Here is a 21776-nt window from a genome sequence, read left to right on the forward strand (position 1 = left end):
ACCCTAACGGGAAAATGGAAATAATTCCTTTTTTTAAATTTTATTATTTTTCCCCAACTAAGGGGGTGATGAAGTGAGGTTTGATTTACTTTTATAGCGTTTTTTATAGCGGATTTTTGTGATTGGCAGCTGTCACACACTAAGACGCTTTTTATAGCACAAAAGTTTTTGCGTCTCCATATTTTGAGACCTATAATTTTCCGTATTTTGGTCCACAGAGTCATGTGAGGTCTTGTGTTTTGCGGGACGAGTTGACGTTTTTATTGGTAACATTGCCTGACATGTGACAGTTTTTGATCGCTTTTTATTCCGATTTTTGTGAGGCAGAATGACCAAAAACCAGCTATTCATGAATTTCTTTGGGGGGTGGGGTGGGGGGCGTTTATACCGTTCCGCATTTGGTAAAATTGGTAAAGCAGTTTTATTCTTCGGGTCAGTATGATTACAGCGATACTTCATTTATATCATTTTTTTATGTTTTGGCGCTTTTATACGATAAAAACTATTTTATAGAAAAAAATAATTATTTTGGCATCGCTTTATTCTCAGGACTAACTTATTTGTTTGCTGATGATGCTGTATGGCGGCTCGTTTTTTGCGGGACAAGATGACGTTTTCAGCGGTACCATGGTTATTTATAGGTCTTTTTGATCGCGTGTTATTCAACTTTTTGTTCGGCGGTATGATCATCAAGTGTTGTTTTTTGCCTCTTTTCTTACGGTGTTTACTGAAGGGGTTAACTAGTGGGACAGTTTTATAGGTTGGGTCGTCATGGACGCGGCGATACTAAATATGTGTACTTTTATTGTTTGTTTTTTATTTAAAGAAATGTATTTATGGGAATATATATATTTTTTTCTTCATTTAGGATTTTTTATTTATTTATTTATTTTTACACGTGTGGATTTTTTTTTTTTTTTTTTACTTTGTCCCGGGGGGGGGGGGGGGGGGGGGGGGGAGGGAACATCACAGATCGCTGATCTGACAGTTTGCACAGCTGCTCTGAGCAGGTGCTTGGTAAGCCACCTCTCTCTCTCTGCAGGACCCGGATGCCGCCGCCATTTTGGATCCGGGCCTTGCTGCAGGGAGGAAGGTAAGAGACCCTCGCAGCAACGTGATCACATCGCGTTGCTGCAGGGGTCTCAGGAAAGCACGCAGGGAGCCCACTCCCTACTCGATGCTTCCCTGCACCGCCGGCACACCGCGATCATGTTTGATCGCGGTGTGCTGGGGGTTAATGTGCCGGGAGCGGTCACAGACCGCTCCTGGCATATAGTGCCGGATGTCAGCTGCGATAGGCAGCTGACACCCGGCCGCGATTGGCCGCGCTCCCCCCGTGAGCGTGGCCGATCGCATATGATGTACTATCCCGTCACTGGGAATTAAGTCCCAGGTCACCTTGACGGGATAGTACGTCATATGGGATTAAGGGGTTAAAGCTGCTGCTATTGCTATAGAGCAGACCTAGACGTGCCTGCTTTCAGATACAACAGTCAGATGTCCAGTTGTATCATATGTACCGTAGCTAAAGCGAATGTACATGATGAAGAAAACTAAACCACAGACTAAACCCTTTGAATCAGCTTTATTCTTCTAAATCTGGTATTTCAATATTTCATAGCACCTTGGCAATGTCCAGAATAGAATACAAACACACATATACATTTAAAGCATGAACCCTACTTTACAATTTTCAAATAGGACGATAAGCTGGAACAATGGTGGAAAAAAATGCATGTTTTATTTTGACTAAAAAGCCCCATAACTGCCAAGGCAAGTTATAATCACCAGGTAAAAAGATGTAGATACATTTTTTTTTCACAGTTCAGCCTAAAAGAAAAATAAAATAAAGTGTGTTTTTTTGGGTACAATTTAGTTTAACACAATCAGATTTATAAGTGCCAGATGTTCTTGAGTTTTTTTGGGACATGAGAAAAAAAAACTGATTTAAAATATTCCAGATTCAAGAAGTGTTTCTTGATCGTCGAACACAAAGCTGAAAACTATGGTACCACAGTAAAGGAAGCCCTGACAACACAATATACAGAACACAAAATAAAGTCGCATTACTGAAGTATCACACTTGTGTAAATATTCTAGAATAAAACTCAAATGAACCTGGGGGAGGAAAAAAAATAAAAATGTATAACAAATAAAATGGATAAAATCAAAATTACTCTACCCTAGTGCAGTTTCCACAGACAGCTCAAATATTTCACGTGTATTTATCACACTCGCCAAAGAGGTGTTACTGGGTAAAAATCATTATTCCTTTGAAGCAATACAGTTTATGTCATTTCACTTTAAGCAGACTGTAATCACAAACTACTTTACCAGCGTATCTGGTTATCGAAGGAGGAATGTTATACCACACCGTTTTAGATGTTGCCTATATGCGTTACATTTTGCAGAGTAATATAATGTGTTAATAATGGTAGGATCAATTGTTTGAATAGAAGCTGAAACAAAAAAATAAGACAAAAATTGTATGTACAAAAAAAACCAACTCAATGCAAAGAAAATCACCCTGTAAATTTATATATATTTTTTTTGAACATGCTCATTAATGGGAAGAGTTCACAACATTGTTTGCCGAGAAAAAAAAAAAAAAAGCTATAAAGCTGGTATATCAGATCTTAATAAAAAAAAAAATATTGAATTTACAGGATGGCAAAAGTCCGTATCGTAATCTGAGAACATGAGAATATGCTTGAGTTAGCCGCCGGCCTAAAAGGCCATGTGCTTGTCATGCAACATACCGCATATATAGTTTAGAATTCGATATTTTCACAGCCTTTATTACATTCTGATAGCCCCATTCAACACAAAGGGAGGAGGAAAAAAAAAATCATCAAGGGGCAGCGAAATAGTCTGCACGGAAAATTCAAATAAATACTTTTATGAGGGGGAAGAAAAAAAAAGCCTAATGTAGCATTTATACTGAAAGCCAACACTTCCGAACATTTTAATCGGCATTTCTGTACATGAGCTATAAGTCTGATGGGAAGAAAAAAAATGCTATGCACAGCGCAGAGCGTTTTTCAATTTCACATGTTAAATCAACTTACATAATAAGATTTCTGCAAGTCACAATCAATTATAATTTATTTTACATCTAGAAAAGAAAAAAAAAAATTATATATAGTACAATTAAGAAATACTCAAAAAGTCCTATTTCTAGAAGAATAGGATTAAATGCACTGCATTCACATTTCCAGATTTGGACTAGAACGAGATAAAAAAAGATTGAAGATGGAACCTGTTCCAGTGATTAATGAGAAAACAGGCCCCATCGTTCCTTTGTAACTAGCACGATACACGAGTGCTCGCAAGTCAATTTCAGTAGACATGCAACATGTCATTGTGCGGACCTCGGATACAGAGAGGCCCGCTATACAAAAAGAGCAGTGAATGATGCCGCTGAGATAGGACTTCATGTCGAGAAAAAGAAATGATTAACAAAGAGAGAAAAAAAAACACGAACCTGTCGAACTTAATTTATACAAGTAATATAATAACTATGGAACAGTGGACAGGGCAAGTGTTGAACTGATTTGTACAATTTTTGATTAATGGATAAGAAGTTAGTTCAATGGTGAGGCTTTCGATAATGACTGTGCGGCAACAGAGACACCATTTTCGAAAGGCTAAAATTGTGAGAAAGAAAAAAAAACAAACTCTCAAAAACACGTGGATGTAAGCATGTCGGTGAGAGATTGCATCAGTTTACTAGAGATCTATGAAAAGCCGCACAGGATGGTGACAGATGCGTGAATGATTCCAGCGAGAACGGTGATATCTGACCACTTATGCATAGCCCTTTCTTAAAAGATGACACACGTATACACCGCATGGATTCACAGATTAACATCGCTAATGTGAAAACCATGCTCGAGACGGAGAAACGAACAAAAAATATATGGTACATATGAGAAAGCCTGGATTACAGACACGCATGTCTTTGCTATAAGCTAAGCTCTTGTTATCTTCCAAAAGAAAAAAAAAAGTTCTGGCTTGATAGATAAACAGCTTCAAAAGAAATTTTAGTAAGGTCAAAAGACAAACTAAATTTCAAGCTAATAGACATGACAGAACAGCTGTACATTCAGTTTTAGAATCTGTGACAATACAGCATCTGGCCACAGGTACAATACACACTGACCACACACTGCGTCTTTTTATTTCCACTTCAAGGCCAAAATGGCATACGTATACTACCAGCAAAGCCTTAAATAGATTAAAAAAATTAAATTTTCAATTTCTATATTTTTTTCTTTTTTTTTTACATTTTTTTCTTAACAGATCTATTTCTCAAAAATATTTTCTTTTAACCTCGACTGAGGGTCTTCTAGGTTTATGCCAAAACCCTGAAAATGATATATAGCAGGTAACTTCTGCAACAAAACAAAAAAAAAAAAAAAACCCACAATCATACCCAGCCCACAAAAAAAATAAAATAAAAAATTCCTACATATGTTTTAATCACATCTGGAACACGCTACCACCTCAAATAATAATCTGAGATGACCATTGAGTTCCACTATGCCCGCTTTGTACAAAACAATGACAATCTCCATACAAGTCTATTTCTTTGATGTCATCAGTCTGATTAGATAGTTAAGAGACGAGAAGTTTTTTACTTTGGTGATCTTGGTGGCACATATTGCTCCTTGCCATTACGCCGTGTTGCTCCCTGAGGTGAAGATCTGCGTATAAACTGGCGCCTCTGTTCCCTGATTTTCCCAGCACCACCTCGGGGTGCTCCGTTACTTCTGTGCCCAGGAGGTTCTTTTACTTTTCCTTCAACCTTTTCATGCGTCTTTTCTGAACCTTTTTCTGGAACAGATGTTTCTTCATTTTTGGCAGGCGGTGCTATATTTGTACGAAGCTCACGAAGAGGCTGGACTGGAGCTGGTGCTGGAGGCCTTTGACACACTTCAGCATAACTTAGTTTTCGTGGTTCCTTGAAACAAAAAAAATGGCTGATGTGAACACATGGCACAACACTACAGAAAATTATGAGAAAAACACAATAATGCAAGTACATTGAGCACAGCTTATTGTAAAAGCAACTTACACAATTCCAAAAGTAAAAATCTACAACAAATCGTGAGGCATTAAGGTCATTTTATTCCATCATCCAAACTCCAAAGCAGTTTAAAAAAGAAAAAATAAATTAAAAAAATAAATAAATAAAAATCGCACTTAAAATGGGACCCTTCACCAATTTTTTCATGTAAAACTGGAAAAAAGATCAAAAGATGCAGTTGTGGATACAAAGCAGAATAAGTTTGTATCATTTTTACCTAATTTGACAGATGAGTTAAAGTCCAAGTGGGTGTTTACAGTTTTCACTGGGAACCTGTACTTATCCCTATATGATACTGACCAATCATAAGCAGGCAACAACGCTAAAAGGAAAGAACCCCCCCACCATAGCACACAGCAAATTTCTCAGTGTGCAAGATGTATAATGTTAGACAGCCCAGATCTCTTGGGTAACCTTCCACGAGTCACGTGAGAGAAGGGGCAGTGCTGCTGAGCTTAGCTATTACAATACCTTCCATCAGCGCCCTCCTCTAATAACACTGTTAGATGTACTGTACTGCACCTCCCCGCAGGGGAAAGCTCAAAATCACTCTGCAGTGAACAGAACATTACATCTCATACAGAAGTAGCCAAAAACAGACAGGTTACTCATGAGCAAGCTGGAATGACAGCCCTTAACTCAGAGCAAGTACAATTTTCTCTTTAGTCAGTGCAGCTGAGATTAGCCATGTCACATTACAAACTTTTCTACCAGCTCTCCTAATTACTGAGTGTCTATAACCACACCAACGTCTGCTGTGCTTCAAGGGAACCTGTCACCTGAATTTGGCGGGACCGGTTTCCGGTCATATGGGCAGAGTTTTTCGGGTGTTTGATTCACCCTTTCCTTACCCGCTGGCCACAATTTTGGATTGAAGTTCATTCTATGTCCTCCGTAGTACACGCCTGCACAAGGACATGGATACCCGTACTGGGTTGGAGCCAATCATACCAGCAACGGGATGGGGCCAATCAATCATACCAGGAAGAAATTACTATTCATTGCTTTCCACGTCCATGGGCGTGGAATGCAGTGCATATTAATTTCTCTTTAGCCAATAAATCCGGACTATAAGACGCATCCCCGTTTCCTCCACATTATGGGAGGAAAAAAAAGTACATCTTGTAGTCCGAAAAATACGGTACATTTACTACTTATGCACAAAACAAATAGTACTATTTCTTGGGGGTTAAAAGAAGATTACCATAAATTCTGAGAATGAGGTTCCTAAAGTCCCCTGCATGATTGGAGTGAGCACTACTCTTACAATTAGTGAAGGAGAGCTGAAGGAGAGCTGAATACAGAAGCTTAGGAGTAAAACTGGAAATCACCAGAGGACTCGAACAGAGTAGAAGCCTGGAAGAGGCCACGCAGACTACAAGCTGTTGTAAACTCATGTGCAGCCTACTGAAAATCAGACATCTGAGCATCGGATGTCTGAGAACACTGCCAAATTAACTAACCGCTCCCACTGATCACATTCTGAAGCTACTCAGTAATCTGACTGTTCGAGATCTGAGGAGGGGGAAAATATGACTAGTACCTGTGTACTCGGAGCAGGGGACGCATTTCCCACAGGTGCAGTGGCAGCAGGATTAGTTGGTTTTGCGGAAGCAGAAGTACATACAGGCAGCACTGTTGAGGTCTGGCTGGCAACATCTTTGTGACAAGAATTTTCTGCAGGTTTTTTCTCGGGCATGGAGTTGCTATGAAAGAACAATAAAACAGTGAGAAATTAAATGACGCACTGCACATGTGTCTTTAGTTGTCTCAGTTATCGCAAAGCCCTCAGATCTCATAATCTTGCAGTCATTGGAAGAACAATGCAGATAAATTCTGGCCAGAAAAATCAAGAGAAGTGGAAAAAGAATAAAAAGAAAAAGAAAGAATAAAAAGAATAAGAAAGGGAAAGGGTAGTAAGTTGTGAAGAAAGAAAAATGATAGAGCACAGATCATCTGCAAGTCTTTTACCCTCTAAGCGCGATACTTAATCATCACAGGGCTGGAAGAATACAATGAAGGTTGAGGAATGCACGAACAGAACTTTAAATCACAAACGTAAATATCATGCAAACAGACGCATGATGGCATATACCAAGATATTCTAAATCCTGAGGTTTCCCAAAAAGATAAAAAGACTGTTGTAAAAACATTTATGCTTAAAAATTACAAGTATTCTATGAGTAATATCTTATCGTCCAACAAGAAAAATTATATTGGCAAACTTTGAGAGCACAGAGGCTCCTTCATCAGGCAGGTTTACAAAAAGGAGGAGCCTCTGTGCTCTGAACACTGGGTTAGCCAATAAAGGAATCACTCCTAGAACACTTGTTATTTTTGGGTATAAAAGTATTTACATAGATTTTTTTATTGTATATCGAAGACATGATTAAAAGTCTAGAATGTCAGTAATATACTGAGTTGTATAAAATGATCTGCAAGACCCCAGTTCGGTATCCACTTTGGCATTCTGTGGCAGCCGGACCGTAAGAATTTCCTCAGGTGCCACATCTTGTGATTTCTAGACCACAGTGACATCATGAGATCACAGGGGCCTAGTAATCATAAGAGATGCGTAAAGATGCCGGAATTCGAAGCCCGGTGAAGGAAGGGTGAACTGGTTTGGTTCAGCAGCCATGGCGCACCAAAGCATTTTGCTCATCTAGTTTTAGTTGGTCGGCCACAATAAATTTGAAATGATCTCCTTCCTGTTAATGGAGCTTACTGTTCATCCGTACTGTAGGTAATTTACCAGAAATAGATGTATAGTTAGGTCTTGGGGATGGCACGGACACAGGAGTTGCTGTGTGTGCAGAGACCAGATCTAGCTACGATGCCAAACAGTTAACCTCTCAGATGCTACTATTATTAATAGCATCCTGGTAAGAAAATCGCAGAGGGAGATCTCGCTCCCTTTGTCAGCCGAACAATACCTCTACAGCACGATTCTGAGTTGTCAATGTGTTTCTATGGCAACCCAAGGCCCAACAATGGCTTATGTACCTGCCATATACCTCAGCTGACCATATCCCAGAGACAGAGCCATTAGGCTACTTGTCAGTCAAATGCTAACATTTAGTGCAGTGCATTACCTAAGCCTAAGTAGTGCAGTGTATTACCTAATCATAGGATTAGTTCACCACATTCATAACAACCTACTATAAAAACTATTAATATACATTACGCAAGATGAACGCTTTTATAAAGAAAATATGAAAAATTATGCAGTAAATTGTGGTTTTTGTTAGATTCAAATGTTATATGCATCCCAAAATGGTGCAATGTAAAAACTACAAATACAGTTCTGTTTCTTGAGATATAACGATCATCTGCAGAAATGGAGACTTTCATTGTAAATGCTGACTAGGGATCCAGGAAGTATTCTTTAGGTTTTTTTTATTGTTGGTTTTTTAAACTCACAGGTAAAGTTTTTTTTACTTTGCCCAGATATTTTGAAAGACGCAAGACACCAATTTATCCAAGCAAACCAAAATCTGCATACCTTGGTTGGGGTGGCGGTGTAACAGCTCGTGTAGGATGCTGCGTTGAGCTTGTAATGGTGTGCTGCACTGGAGTTTTTGCAGGTTCTTCCTGAGCAGGATTCGTCAAGAATTCCTTATTCTCCTGGAACATATCAGAATACAATAAAGGGGTTTTCTACTTTCAGAAAAAATGGGATACCAAAATACTGCCCATCATATAAAATAAAAACCCATAGTACTCGCCCACCACTGCTGTACCGGCCTTAGTATGTTGGCTGCGGCAATAACCTCATGACAACCGGTCACAGCATCGCTGAGCTCAGCATCTTGGCTAAGGTAGATGGCACGAACCATTGAGCTCAGTGATTGGTTGCTGTGGTGATGTGAGCCATTAACGTCAACTCACCGATGCAATCAAAGCAGACTAATAGTGGTGGACAGCTGGTATAGATCCGGAGAGTGTGAGTACCATCTGATTGTTATTTTGCATGACAGGTAAAGTTCGGCGTACACTTTCCTAAAACTGGCCCAGATTCATAAAGACTGGTGGTTTTTCTCCCTGGACTCTATGAGGGGACGTGCTGGACGTACACATTGAGGCTTGCACCTTTTAATAAATTAACAATGAATTTGGTATGTGTGAAGAGGCGTGCGCCTTGCCAGTGATGTGGCATGCAACTTTCCAGAAATCTTATTCCAGTCAGAGACTAATAATAATAAGTAGAGTAAGTTCAGTGGTACAGGGTACACCACAGCTCGTCATGAATTTGTCACACCCATGTCTTTGCATCGCCTGCTTTGCCAGAGCTGGGGAAACACGTCATGAGAACGCCAGACGAAGGCATTTTTTAGCATTGCCTTGAAACAAAAATTTGACTTTTTAAAGCTTAACTTCAGAAATCTGGCGTAAAAGCTTTGAAGGAAGGAACCTTACAATACAGTAATGAAAAGTGAGAAAAAAAAATAAATCTTAAACAAAGCATTTCCTCATTAAGTTCTGAGACCTACCTTCTCCTTGCAGAGTCCTTTAACAACATCAGCCATCCTGCTTTCAAGTACAGGCTCCCCCGGCGTGCTCACTATGCTTCCAGGCAATGGAGGGAAATTAGATGCTAGCAAGTCAAACTTTGGTGTTGGTGCCATTTCTTCCATTGCAGTCAGGGGCCGCTGAAGAAAATTAAAAATAATCAACACTGCACAGGTTCTGCCCACACACGATCAGATGAATCAGACCATCAGCCCTCAGATCTCAATCTTGCGATCATTGAGAAGGCCAAACAGACGGAGTCTGAGCAAAGAGGACAGAGATCAGAAAGAGGCCAGATAGAAAAGTAGAAATAAGGAAAGAATGAATGAAAAAGGTGAAATAAGGAAGCTCAGACTTCTGAATGCCAGCCCTGTTCCCTCTAAGCGCGATACTTGATCATCACTGGGCCATATAAACTCACCAGATGTATTGTTATTCTAATGTATAGCTAACATTTTTATTAAGTAATATGGATGACGAGCTGCAACATTTCCGTGTGCATGGTTACAATGCCGATCGTGCTTGTGAGCAAAATTTCCTTCAACATATAAAATCCTCAAAGACATCCCACGAATTATAGAAAAACTACAAAATGCACACAGATTATACATAGCAAGATACCTGGCAAAACGAGTCATTTGTCCAGAAGCATAATTGGCTTTGCCCAGCTAATCTGAATTACGGTAAGTTTTTCTGACAAAAAAAAACAACAAAAAAAACACACAAAACTTACAGCAGGTCGCTCGTCATCTCTTCTTCGTCTACCTCTAAAGACATTTCTCCTTTGAAAAAAAAACAAAAAAACATTTTTATACAAGTTTAGTTGCACAATGAAGCAGCTGGTCTGAGCTCAATCAGAAGCGCCGACCCCAGCAGTCAAGACAGTAGGCTTGATGGGAGAGATGTGCTGCTCATTTGGGTAGACAGGAACTTCTCAAATGTCCATGGTTGGAAAATCACTATCAATTATCCACAAAATACACGATTACTGGGGACCCCAATAGTTCAATATTTATGCTAAATGCAAAACTGAATGGAATGGCTCTCGAGAAGGACTTGGTTCTAGATTGTTTCTGTGTGAGTGGAGGGCAGAGCAAAATTGCTGGATTTAAAGAGGTTAGTTAACTTTTCCTACGGGGTTAAGAACTTAGAGGCAAGTAGTTGCTAAGGTCAATGGAAGGAGGAGAAACGCTGGCAGTAGCGGTCTATAACCACTATAAGCCAGCAGAAATAGTCGCCAGGTAGAACTGGCAAATCGTTAGCAACTACCTGCCTTTGAGTACTTACTCCATGGGAAAAAAAACAAAATCCTGGCTAACCCCTGGTGGAGTCTCTGTGGTGGGAGTGTATATAAGAATTAAAAAAAAAAAAAAAAATAATAAGGCGATAAAGGTAAATTTTTTGAAAGACCAACTTAGGCCATTTAATTTAGCAGTTTACAAGTCTAAATAGATTACGGACCGATCAAAAAACCCACTTTCGATAATTGTGATTTTCCACATATTTTATATGCACTGGGATTCCACAAGTGAGAAAACAGAACAGACTTCAACCAAGGGCCTGACAAGCAGAAACATTAACAATAGTGCTTTCTGCCATAAAACCAACATAAGGGCGTGATTCATCAAGATCGGCGCTGTTCTTGCTCATCTTGATAAGGTGGGGTGGCATACTGGGGTCAGACGCTACCAATTCATGAAGAGGGGTGCGCCTCTTCATAAATCAGGAGCGTTGGAGTAGAGTACATCCATGTATACGCCTCTCCACTAATCTTACTCAAGCCCTTGCTGGGGTAATATCTGTGGCATAGCAAACACCAATGCTAGTCATTTTTCAGTGGATCTGGGAGAGACTGGCATGAAGACCCCAACATCTGCACAATTTAGGTGCAACTTCAAGTTGTGCCTACATTTTTCAACTTTTATAGCTTTTACACCACAATTCAGTTCTAAAACCTTTGGAGAATAGGGCCCAAATACTTTTGAAGAAAGATGCTGCTGCTTACCTTCCCCGAGCTGCTCCATCTGTACCATTCTGTTCTATATGTAAAGATTGGGAGTCCTTGGAAAAAACATCCTGATGTCCAGTTAGAGATGTAACGTGCCGATCGGAGGGGAAGGGGCGCGAGTTCGATCTATTTGCATGGATATCGGCTAAAGGTAAAAGAGTTGTAGTGCCAGCCTCAGCAGATCTTTCCGAAGAGTTAGGAGACGATCGAAATGGAGGCTTCACACTAAAAGACAGAAAATGTAACATGTAAAAATAAACCTAATACATTTGTAAATGCATTAACATTATTTCAGTGAATTTTTTTATTGAGCTGTTAATATTTATGAAAAAAAAGTAAATTTTTTGATTCATCTGCATTAAAAATTAAGGATTGATCACTTTGCTTCCTCAGAAGTGCAAATAGTCAGGCTACAATAGTCAAAACAGGTGGAAGCAAATCTAGGTTGTGGCATCACGTGACATAGCCCCCATATAAATATGAATCGTAAGAAACATACAAATAAACCAATTATGGTGTAACACTGGCAAGAAATAAGGCAATAAAAATTAGACTAGATACCCAGTAGTATGGTCAATATGAATGCATAAAAGGTCTCTAATATTAACCAAAACATATGGGAAAAACAAATCCCATAACTATACAAGACCAAATGTCTTCCAAAATAGAGGACCCACTTATGGTTTAAATGCACACTAAACGCAGCAGTAGAATACATATATAGATTGAGACAGTGTGCCTGTAGAAAACTGGCGACGCGCGTTTCACCAACACTGGGCTTCTTCAATTATTGTTAACTAGGAGTGTCAAAAACGCCAGTATTTACCAGCTGTCACGTGTTTACATAAATGACAAATAACTCAAAAGGGAAAAGATGGATTTGTGGCTTCTTCAGCCATGTTATGCATTTGGTGAATTTAATGCTGCGAAAAAAACACAGTGAATTACAGTTCCAACAAAATGGATGGGTTTTATAAAAATCATATGCCCACTGTGCTTTTTTTTTTCTCCATAAACTGACCTACCTGTGGGTGCATTTTTTAAATCCTCAACATGTCATTTATTTGCAAATTCTCTCTATAGACTTGAATAAGATTAGAAAAATCCACAGGTAAAAAAAAAAAAAAACAAAAAAAAAAAACACGTACTCCGCAGCGTCTGATGTGCCAAATACTCAACATGAGTTTAGCCTTCGAGTACACAGCTCGTATACATCAGATTTTCCACTGTGTACTACAGTTTACCAAGAAGCTACACTAGAATAAATTCTTGTGTGCACAGGAGGAGCAACACTATGTAGCCATTATTTGATTCGCCTTTTTCACAAATTTTAGCAGCTTCCCCCTCTGGCTTCTTACCAGTTTCACGTTTTTCTGCCCTTTTCCCCAGCTCCCTTTAAAATGGAATCTGTCACCCCCTGGGACGTATATGACCTGTTAATATAGGCATACAGGTGATAGAAAAGTTACACCATCAAATAAATGATGATCCACAGCACCTCATAGCAACACATGGTTAACTTTTACCTGTAGTAGAAGCGCACATCAAAGTCCAGGGAGTCCTTCCTGGAAAACATCCAAACATCAAATAGAAAGTAGACACAGCGCTTCACAAGTTGGTGAATATCAAGCTTGATAAAGTTCGTGCAGATTGAAACGTCGCCACAGAAGGCAAAATAAAGGAGATGTGATATTCACCAACTTGTGAAGCGCTGTCTACTTCCCATTAGAAATGTTACACTAGTCCTACCTGTATGCCTCATATCAGCGATCTTTTTGAGAAAGCAATAAGCTACTTACCGGTAGTGGCATTTTTCGGAGGCCCATGACAGCACCACGAGAGAGGGGATCCGCCCATTAGGAACAGGAAACCTACAGATACAAAAGGGTGGCACCTCTCCCACCTATCAGTTGTATTACAGAGCCTGAGAGGACTACCGCAGTTAATAGCATACAAATATAAACAATCATATACAATATCTTAATAAAAAACTGCAACCCAGATATCACACGTGAAATTTTTATTTTTAGGAAGTGCAACCCCCACGTGAATAGGGAGGGAACTAAGGGTGCTCTCATGGGCCTCAGAAAAATGCTGCTACCGGTAAGTAGCTTAATGCTTTATTCGGACTCCCATGACAGCACCACGAGAGATGTAAGCCACCTTAGGCAGGGACTATAGCCTGTAGCACCCTTAAAGGGACTCTGTCACCTGAATTTGGCGGGACTGGTTTTGGGTCATATGGGCGGAGTTTTCTGGTGTTTGATTCACCCTTTCCTTACCCGCTGGCTGCATGCTGGGTGCAATATTGGATTGAAGTTCATTCTCTGTCCTCCATAGTACACGCCTGCGCAAAACAATCTTGCCTTGTGCAGGCGTGTACTACGGAGGACAGAGAATGAACTTCAATCCAATATTGCAGCCAGCATGCAGCCAGTGGGTAAGGAAAGGGTGAATCAAACACCAGAAAACTCCGCCCATATGACCCAAAACCAGTCCCGCCAAATTCAGGTGACAGGTTCCCTTTAACCCGAAAGTGAGATCTGAGGAGAATCCCAAGTCCAACCGATAGTGTTTGAAATAGGTGTAAGGGGATGACCATGTGGCTGCCTTACATATCTGGTCTATTGATACTCCAGATCTTTCTGGATGATGCCATGGCCCGGGTGGAATGTGCCTTCAGATTCTGCGTAGCCGGACCTCCACCTGCTGTATAAGCCAGAGAGATAGCCTCCCTAATCCATTTGGCTAGAATGTATTTTGAAACTCTGAACCCTTTCCTAGGACCTTGGAAGGATAAGAATAGCGCATTATCCTTCTTCCAAGCATCAGTGACTGAGATATAATGTAAAATGCATCTTCTAACATCTAATGTATGGAGTTCTTTTTCTCTAGGGTTAGAAGGATTAGGGATAAAAGATGGCAGAACCATCTACTGCGACCTGAGAAAATGGGACGCTACTTTTGGCAAGTAAGCTGGGTCCGGCTTGAGGACCACTTTATCCTGTAAGAATTCTGTTTAAGGGGGAAGTCTGGAAAGTGCCTGGATGTCTCCTATCCTGCAAGCCGATGTTATAGCTACCAGGAAAGCTGTTTTAAGGGACAACATTTTGATTGAGGCTTCTTGTAAGGGTTCAAAGGGGTCTTTCGTCAAAGATGAAAGAACTTGATTTAGGTCTTAATGAACCTTGACACCCAATAGTTATTGGCTTTATTACAAGAGAACAGGGCACTCAGGGCTGAGACCTGTACTCAGTGTCCTTGTGGAAAGATTCAATTCTAACCCCTTCTGCAGAAAGATCTGGCATATCGGCACCCCTTCCTTGATGTTGAAATCTGAAAAGGCCATGAACTTCCTCCAGGTTCTAGAGTAGATTTTTGTTATTTCCTACTCTTTAGAAGGGTATCTACCAAATTTGGGGAGAAGCCTCTGTCTTAAAAATGACCTCTCAAACTCCAAGCCGTTAAATGGAATCCCATCACTTGTGGATGGCAGATCGGTCCCTGGAAAAGCAAGTTCGGGATATCTGGTAGTACCCAGGGTTCGCCTACCGACATTGTCCTGAGCCATGTGAACCAGGTTCTCCTGGGCCAGAATGGGGCAATTAGAATGACTTTCGCTCGATCTTCCTCACCACTAGAGGTAACAGGTTTAATGGTGGGAAAGCGTAAGCCAAAGGAAAGTCCCATTTTATCAGGAATGCATCCACCACAGCCAGAGGATTCTCCATGGGATTCAGAGAGCAAAATCTTTTTACTTTTTTGTTGTCTCTGGTGGCAAAGAGGTCCACCACAGGTTGAGCCCATCTGCGGACAATTTAATTGAAAATGTCGCCGTTTAGAGACCATTCTCTTTGTTTTAGCGTAATTAGGCTGAGAATATCGTAGTTACTTACCGATAACGGTATTTCTCTGATCCCATGACGGCACCACGGAGAGAAAGGGATCGGCCCTCAGGGACAGGAAACCCACAGGTCAAAAAGGCGTGACCTCTCTTCCACCTCAGTTTGGTTTACAGAGCCTTAACAGGACTACAGCTGTAACTTAAATGGTAACTAACAACAAAATAATTAACTTTTTTATTTTTTTGAGACACCGCGTGACTAAGTATCAATGGTTGATTACTAGTGTGCACACTCACACTTGAAGGGAGGGAATGTACGGGTGCAGTCATGGGATCAGAGAAATACCGTTATCGGTAAGTAACTACGATATTCTCTTACACCATGACGGCACCACGGAGAGAATTTCATAGAATGTGTTTTTAGGGTGGGATTACTGCCTCTAAGACCCTTCTACCAAAGGTTAGGTTTGAAGAGCAAGATAGGTCCAGTTGGTAGTGTTTGAAAAATGTAGAGGGAGAAGACCAAGTGGCTGCTCTACATATCTGGTCAATCGATGCGCCTGCTCGCTCTGCCCAAGAGGTAGCTACCGACCTAGTTGAATGAGCTTTTATCCCGTCTGGAACGGCTTCATTGGATGAGGCGTATGCTAGAGTGATGGCATCCCTTACCCATCTCGCCAGCGAGGCTTTTGAAGCTTTGTGTCCTTATTTGGGCCCTGAAAACAAACAAACAGACCTGCCTTTCCTACACTCCCTTGTGGCTGTTATATATTGGGTCAGACATCTCTTGAGATGTGTGTAAAGACTTTTCCTTTTCATTCTTGGGTTTGGGCAAAAAGATGGCAAGGATATCTGCCGAGATCTGTGAAACCGTGATGCTACCTTAGGCAAGTAACATGGGTCAGTCAGTCCTAAGGACTACTCTGTCCTCCAATATCTGAGTTAGAGGCAGGTAAGCTGAAAGAGCCTGCATGTCACTAATTCTGCGGGCTGAGGTTAATCACCTGTAGGTTCCCCGTCAGGGACAGGAAACCGAACTGAGGTGGAAGAGAGGTCCCGCCTTTTTGACCTGTAGAAGGACGTAGATCTTAGGTTCTGTAGAAGGACGTAGATCTGGGGATTTATTATGATGGAATATAGGCTGAACTGGATGGACAAATGTCTTTTTTCGGCCTTACTAACTATGTTACTATGTTACCTGTGAGTTTCCGGTCCCTGAGGGCGAATCCCTCTCTCTCTCCCCATGGTGCCGTCATGGGGTAAGAGAAAGTCTGCTTTTACATTTTCTTTCCCTTTGATGTGAAGAGCAGTCAAAGATTGAAAATTTGTCTCTGCTGTTTGTAACAGGTGATCTGCCACCTGCATCAGAGCCTCGGAACGTGTTCCACCTTGATTTACATAAGCCACCTGGTTGTCCGAGAGGATCCTGACGTGGTGTCCCTGCAGATATATGAGGAGTTTTTTAACTGCTAACTCGATCGCCATTAACGCCCTCTGATTGGATGAAGATGTTGTGCGGAGGGTCCCATTGTCCCTGAACCACAATGCCACCCACGTGGGCCCCCCACGCTGAGGTCCTAGCATCTGTGGTTATCACCCGAGTTATTCGTGTTACCCAGGGTATGCCTGCAGATAAATTATCTTTATCTAGCCACCACCTAAGAGATCTAAGGGTTAACAGGCTCCAAGTTATCCTTTCGCGCAAGGCCCCTCCCAAGGCTTTTTCATTAATCAATATGTCTTTTTGTAGGGGCCTAGGGTGAATTGAGCCCATTTGACAGCTGGAATACATGATGTGAGGGACCCTAAAAAGGACATAGCTTGTCGAAGAGTCACGGAGGGTGCATTAAATGCTTTTAATACCCGTCGTTGAATTTGATCTGACCTCTCCATAGGAAGATGACACTGTTGTGTACCTGAATCTAACAACAACCCTAAAAACTTCTGAACTTTTAGGGGCTGTAACCGAGATTTTTCATAATTTACTATCCAACCCAGGTGTTTCAACTTAATTCTAGCTACCTCCAATTGTGACAAGCAATGATCTATTGAATTCCCCGCTGTGAGGAAATCCCAGGGCCGGACTGGCCATCGGGCACTTCTGGCAAATTATTATTATTATTATTATACATTTTTATAGCGCCATTTATTCCATGGCGCTTTACATGTGAATACGGGGCAAATATAGACAAATACATTAAACATGAGCAGATAACAAGGCACACGAGTACATAAGGAGGGAGGACCCTGCCCGCGAGGGCTCACAGTCTGCAGGGGGTGGGTGAGGATACACTAGGAGAGGGAAGAGCTGGCTGTGCGGCTGTTCAGTAGGTTGAGGATCACTGCAGGCTGTAGGCTTGTCGGAAGAGATGAGTCTTCAGGTTCTTTTTGAAGGTTTCTATGGTAGGCGCAAGTCTGATGTGTTGGGGTAGAGAGTTCCAGAGTATGGGGGAAGCACGGGAGAAGTCTTGGATGCGGTTATGGGAAGAAGAGATGAGAGGGGAGTAGAGAAGGAGGTCTTGGGAGGACCGGAGGTCGCGTGTAGGTAGGTACCGGGAGACCATGTCACAGATGTATGGAGGAGACAGGTTGTGGATGGCTTTGTATGTCAGTGTGAGGGTTTTGAACTGGAGTCTCTGGGCGATAGGAAGCCAGTGAAGGGCTTGACACAGGGGAGAGGCTGGGGAATAGCGGGGGGACAGGTGGATTAGTCGGGCAGCAGAGTGTAGGATGGATTGGAGTGGTGCCAGAGTGCTAGAGGGGAGTCCAGAGAGTAGGAGGTTGCAGTAGTCGAGGCGGGAGATAAGGGCATGCACTAGCGTTTTTGCAGTGTTGCGGTCAAGGAAAGCACGGATCCGGGAAATATTTTTGAGTTTGAGACGACAGGAGGAGGCAAGGGCTTGGATATGTGGCTTGAAAGAGAGGGCAGAGTCGAGGATCACCCCGAGGCACCGGGCGTGTGGGACTGGGGATAGTGAGCAGCCATTGACATTGATGGATAGGTCTGGTGGAGGGGTAGAGTGAGATGGGGGAAAGATGATGAATTCTGTTTTGTCCATGTTCAGTTGTAGAAAGCGAGCAGAAAAGAAGGCTGAAATGGCAGACAGACAGTGCGGGATTTTGGTAAGCAAGGAGGAGAGGTCAGGTCCGGAGAGGTAGATCTGCGTGTCGTCAGTGTAGAGATGGTACTGCATACCGTGGGATTCTATGAGCTGTCCCAGGCCGAAAGTGTAGATGGAGAAGAGTAGGGGTCCTAGAACAGAGCCTTGAGGAACACCGACTGACAAGGGGCGAAGTGAGGAGGTGGTGTGGGGGAGGGAGACACTGAATGTTCGGTCTGTCAGATATGACGAGATCCAGGAAAGGGCCAAGTCTGTGATGCCAAGGGATGAGAGGATTTGTAGCAAAAGGGAGTGGTCTACAGTGTCAAAGGCAGAAGACAAGTCCAGGAGAAGGAGGACAGAGTAGTGTCGCTTGCTCCTGGCAGTTAGTAGGTCATTGGTGACTTTAGTTAGGGCAGTTTCAGTTGAGTGATGGGAACGGAAGCCTGATTGTAACCGATCAAAGAGGGAGCAGGAGGAGAAGTGGGAGGACAGTTCAAGATGGACGTGTTGCTCCAGCAATTTGGAGGCATAAGGGAGAAGAGATATCGGGCGATAGCTAGACACAGAGGATGGGTCGAGGGAGGGCTTTTTGAGGATGGGTGTGATCTTGGCATGCTTGAAGGATGAGGGAAAGACACCTGTTGTGAGTGAGAGGTTGAAGAGGTGCGTTAGGGTTGGGATGAAGACCGTGGAAAGGTTAGGGATGAGGTGGGATGGGAGCGGGTCAAGCGTGCAGGTGGTGAGGTGTGATCTTGACAGGAGGGTGGAGAGCTGATCTTCTGTCATGGTGGAGAAGCTGGTTTTGGAGGAGCAGGGTTGAGCAGCTAAGAGGGGCAGTGGGCGCTGTGGGCCAAAGCTTTCTCTGATCGTATCGATCTTCTGTTTAAAGAAAGAGGCGAAGTCATCAGCAGAAATGAGGGGGGAAGGAGGAGGTGCGGGGGGACGGAGTAGAGAATTGAAAGTGTTGAAAAGCTGTTTAGGGTTGTGGGACAGGGAGGATATGAGGGATGAGAAGTAAGTTTGTTTTGCGGCAGTGAGCGCAGACTTGAAGCTGGCGAGGGACTGCTTGTATGCAGTGAAGTGGTCGGCAGAGTGGGATCGCTTCCATCTCCGCTCAGCAATCCTGGAAGCCCGTCTCAATTCTTTGGTCAGGCTGGTCAGCCAGGGCTGCCTGTTAATTGTACGAGTTTTACTATGCATGAGTGGGGCGGCCGAATCGAGTGTTGTTGTTATTGTGGTGTTATAAAAAGTGGCAGCAGCATCTGTGTCATGAAGGGAAGCTATGTCTGTGAGAGGGAGAAGGGACTCAGAGAGTGATTGTAAGTTGAGATGTTTGAGATTTCGGCGGGGGTGAGTGAGTTTGTGGAGTGGGGGTTGCACACTAGGAGAGGAGAGGGACGAGAATGTCAGTAGGTTGTGGTCAGACAGGGGGAGGGGTGTGTTAGTGAGGTTAGTAAGGGAGCAGAGGCGGGTGAAGATGAGGTCCAGCGTGTGGCCATCTTTGTGAGTGGCCTCAGAGGACCATTGAGTGAGGCCAAAGGAGGCAGTCAGTGATAAAAGTTTAGAGGTAGCTGAGGTGAAAGTGTCAATGGGGACATTGAAATCACCCATGATGATAGTGGGGATGTCAACAGAGAGGAAATGAAGTAGCCAGGTGGTGAAGTGGTCGAGAAAGGTGGAGATGGCTAGTTCTGGGGGGCGGTAGATGACAGCCAGCTGGAGGTTGGAGGGGGTATAGATGCGGACAGAGTGCACCTCAAACGAGGGAAGAGTAGCGGAGGGTGGTAGCGGGATTGGAGTAAAGGAGCAGGTGTCGGACAGGAGCAAGCCAACTCCTCCACCGCGTTTGTTGCTGGGGCGAGGGGTGTGAGAGAGGTGGAATCCGCCATAGGAGAGCGCAGCTGGAGAGGCCGAGTCAGAGGGGGTGAGCCAGGTTTCAGTGAGGCCGAGGAAGGAGAGTTTGTTGGTGATGAAGAGGTCATGGATAAATGGCAGTTTGTTGCAGATGGAGCGTGCGTTCCATAGTGCTCCAAGTAGGGGGAGCGGGGGAGTGGGGGCTGGATGAATGGGTATGAGGTTGTCGTGGTTGGGAAAACGTGCGGAGGATCGTGGCAGGGGGTTAGAAACGAGTGTGGGGATGAATTGGGGAGGGCCGGGATTTGGGGATATGTCACCAGCAATGAGGAGTAACAGACAGATCATTAGAAGGTGGGAGCAGGATAGGACATGATGTGGCCGTGTGTGTCTGGAGAAAAAGGATTGTATGTGGAGGAACAGTTCTGAGGGGAAGGTGAGATGGCTGGGGAGTATGGAGGAAGAAATGACTAGTTCCTTACTAGGTGGAGGGATTTCAGGAGATTGTAAGAAGGAAAGTAGTATGGGGGTGAAAGAGAAAAGAAATTGAAACATTGTAGTGGTTAGTAGTCTGTTACCTTCCAGTCAATTCCAGTCCAATTCAGTCTAATTCAGAATCATAATTAAAAAGATGTAATTCAGTCTAATTCAGAATCATAATTAAAAAGATGTAATTCAGTCTAATTCAGAATCATAATTAAAAAGATGTAATTTAAAAGATGGAAGTTAAAAGATGATTTTCAGCAGACTGAGTCTACAGCAGACTCCTGCATGTGAATATATCCCCAGTTAAAGGCAATCAGGTGTGAATGAGGGGGTGGCTGGGTATGGGAGACCAGATGTAGAGAGTTAAGCAAAGGTCATAAAGTGAGGGAGGGGTAAGACTGACCACTCAAAGAGATGCCAGGATCACACAATGAGAGACATGAAAACAGGTCGTGGAAACAAGCTCATAGGTGAGAAAGCATACTAAAAGGATTGTATGTGCTGCACCAAGACACTCAGATCCAGGGGAAGCATAGAAAAGCCAGTGCAATATACAGAGACATTCAGAAGCCAGGGAGAGCTGGGTAAAGTCAGTGCATACCATGGAAAATCAATGCAGTATACAGAGATATTCTGGAGCCAGGGAGAGCTGGGTAAAGTCAGTGCATACCATGGAAAATCAATGCAGTATACAGAGATATTCTGGAGCCAGGGAGAGCTGGGTAAAGTCAGTGCATACCATGGAAAATCAATGCAGTATACAGAGATATTCTGGAGCCAGGGAGAGCTGGGTAAAGTCAGTGCATACCATGGAAAATCAATGCAGTATACAGAGATATTCTGGAGCCAGGGAGAGCTGGGTAAAGTCAGTGCATACCATGG

The 21776-nt window shown here is 42.7% G+C and overlaps 1 protein-coding gene across 3 annotated transcripts in view; it reads right to left on the reverse strand.

The window, feature by feature from the left end:
• Nucleotides 1-1570: 1570 nt before the first annotated feature.
• LARP4 (La ribonucleoprotein 4) overlaps nucleotides 1571-21776 on the reverse strand; it is an 85960-nt gene continuing 65754 nt past the window's right edge. For 2 of the 3 annotated variants that reach the window (XM_069758657.1, XM_069758660.1), the window contains exons 11-16: nucleotides 11604-11831; nucleotides 10332-10380; nucleotides 9580-9738; nucleotides 8592-8713; nucleotides 6633-6795; nucleotides 1571-4963 (exon numbers count right to left, since the gene is read on the reverse strand). In XM_069758657.1, the coding sequence (XP_069614758.1) occupies nucleotides 4637-4963; nucleotides 6633-6795; nucleotides 8592-8713; nucleotides 9580-9738; nucleotides 10332-10380; nucleotides 11604-11831 (1048 nt within the window). In that variant the 3' untranslated portion in view covers nucleotides 1571-4636. The remainder of the gene's footprint in view (nucleotides 4964-6632; nucleotides 6796-8591; nucleotides 8714-9579; nucleotides 9739-10331; nucleotides 10381-11603; nucleotides 11832-21776) is intronic. The other variant, XM_069758658.1, reaches the window with a different exon arrangement.

The sequence above is a fragment of the Ranitomeya imitator genome, chromosome 3, assembly GCF_032444005.1.
Source record: "Ranitomeya imitator isolate aRanImi1 chromosome 3, aRanImi1.pri, whole genome shotgun sequence".
Classification (NCBI taxonomy): Eukaryota; Metazoa; Chordata; class Amphibia; order Anura; family Dendrobatidae; genus Ranitomeya; species Ranitomeya imitator.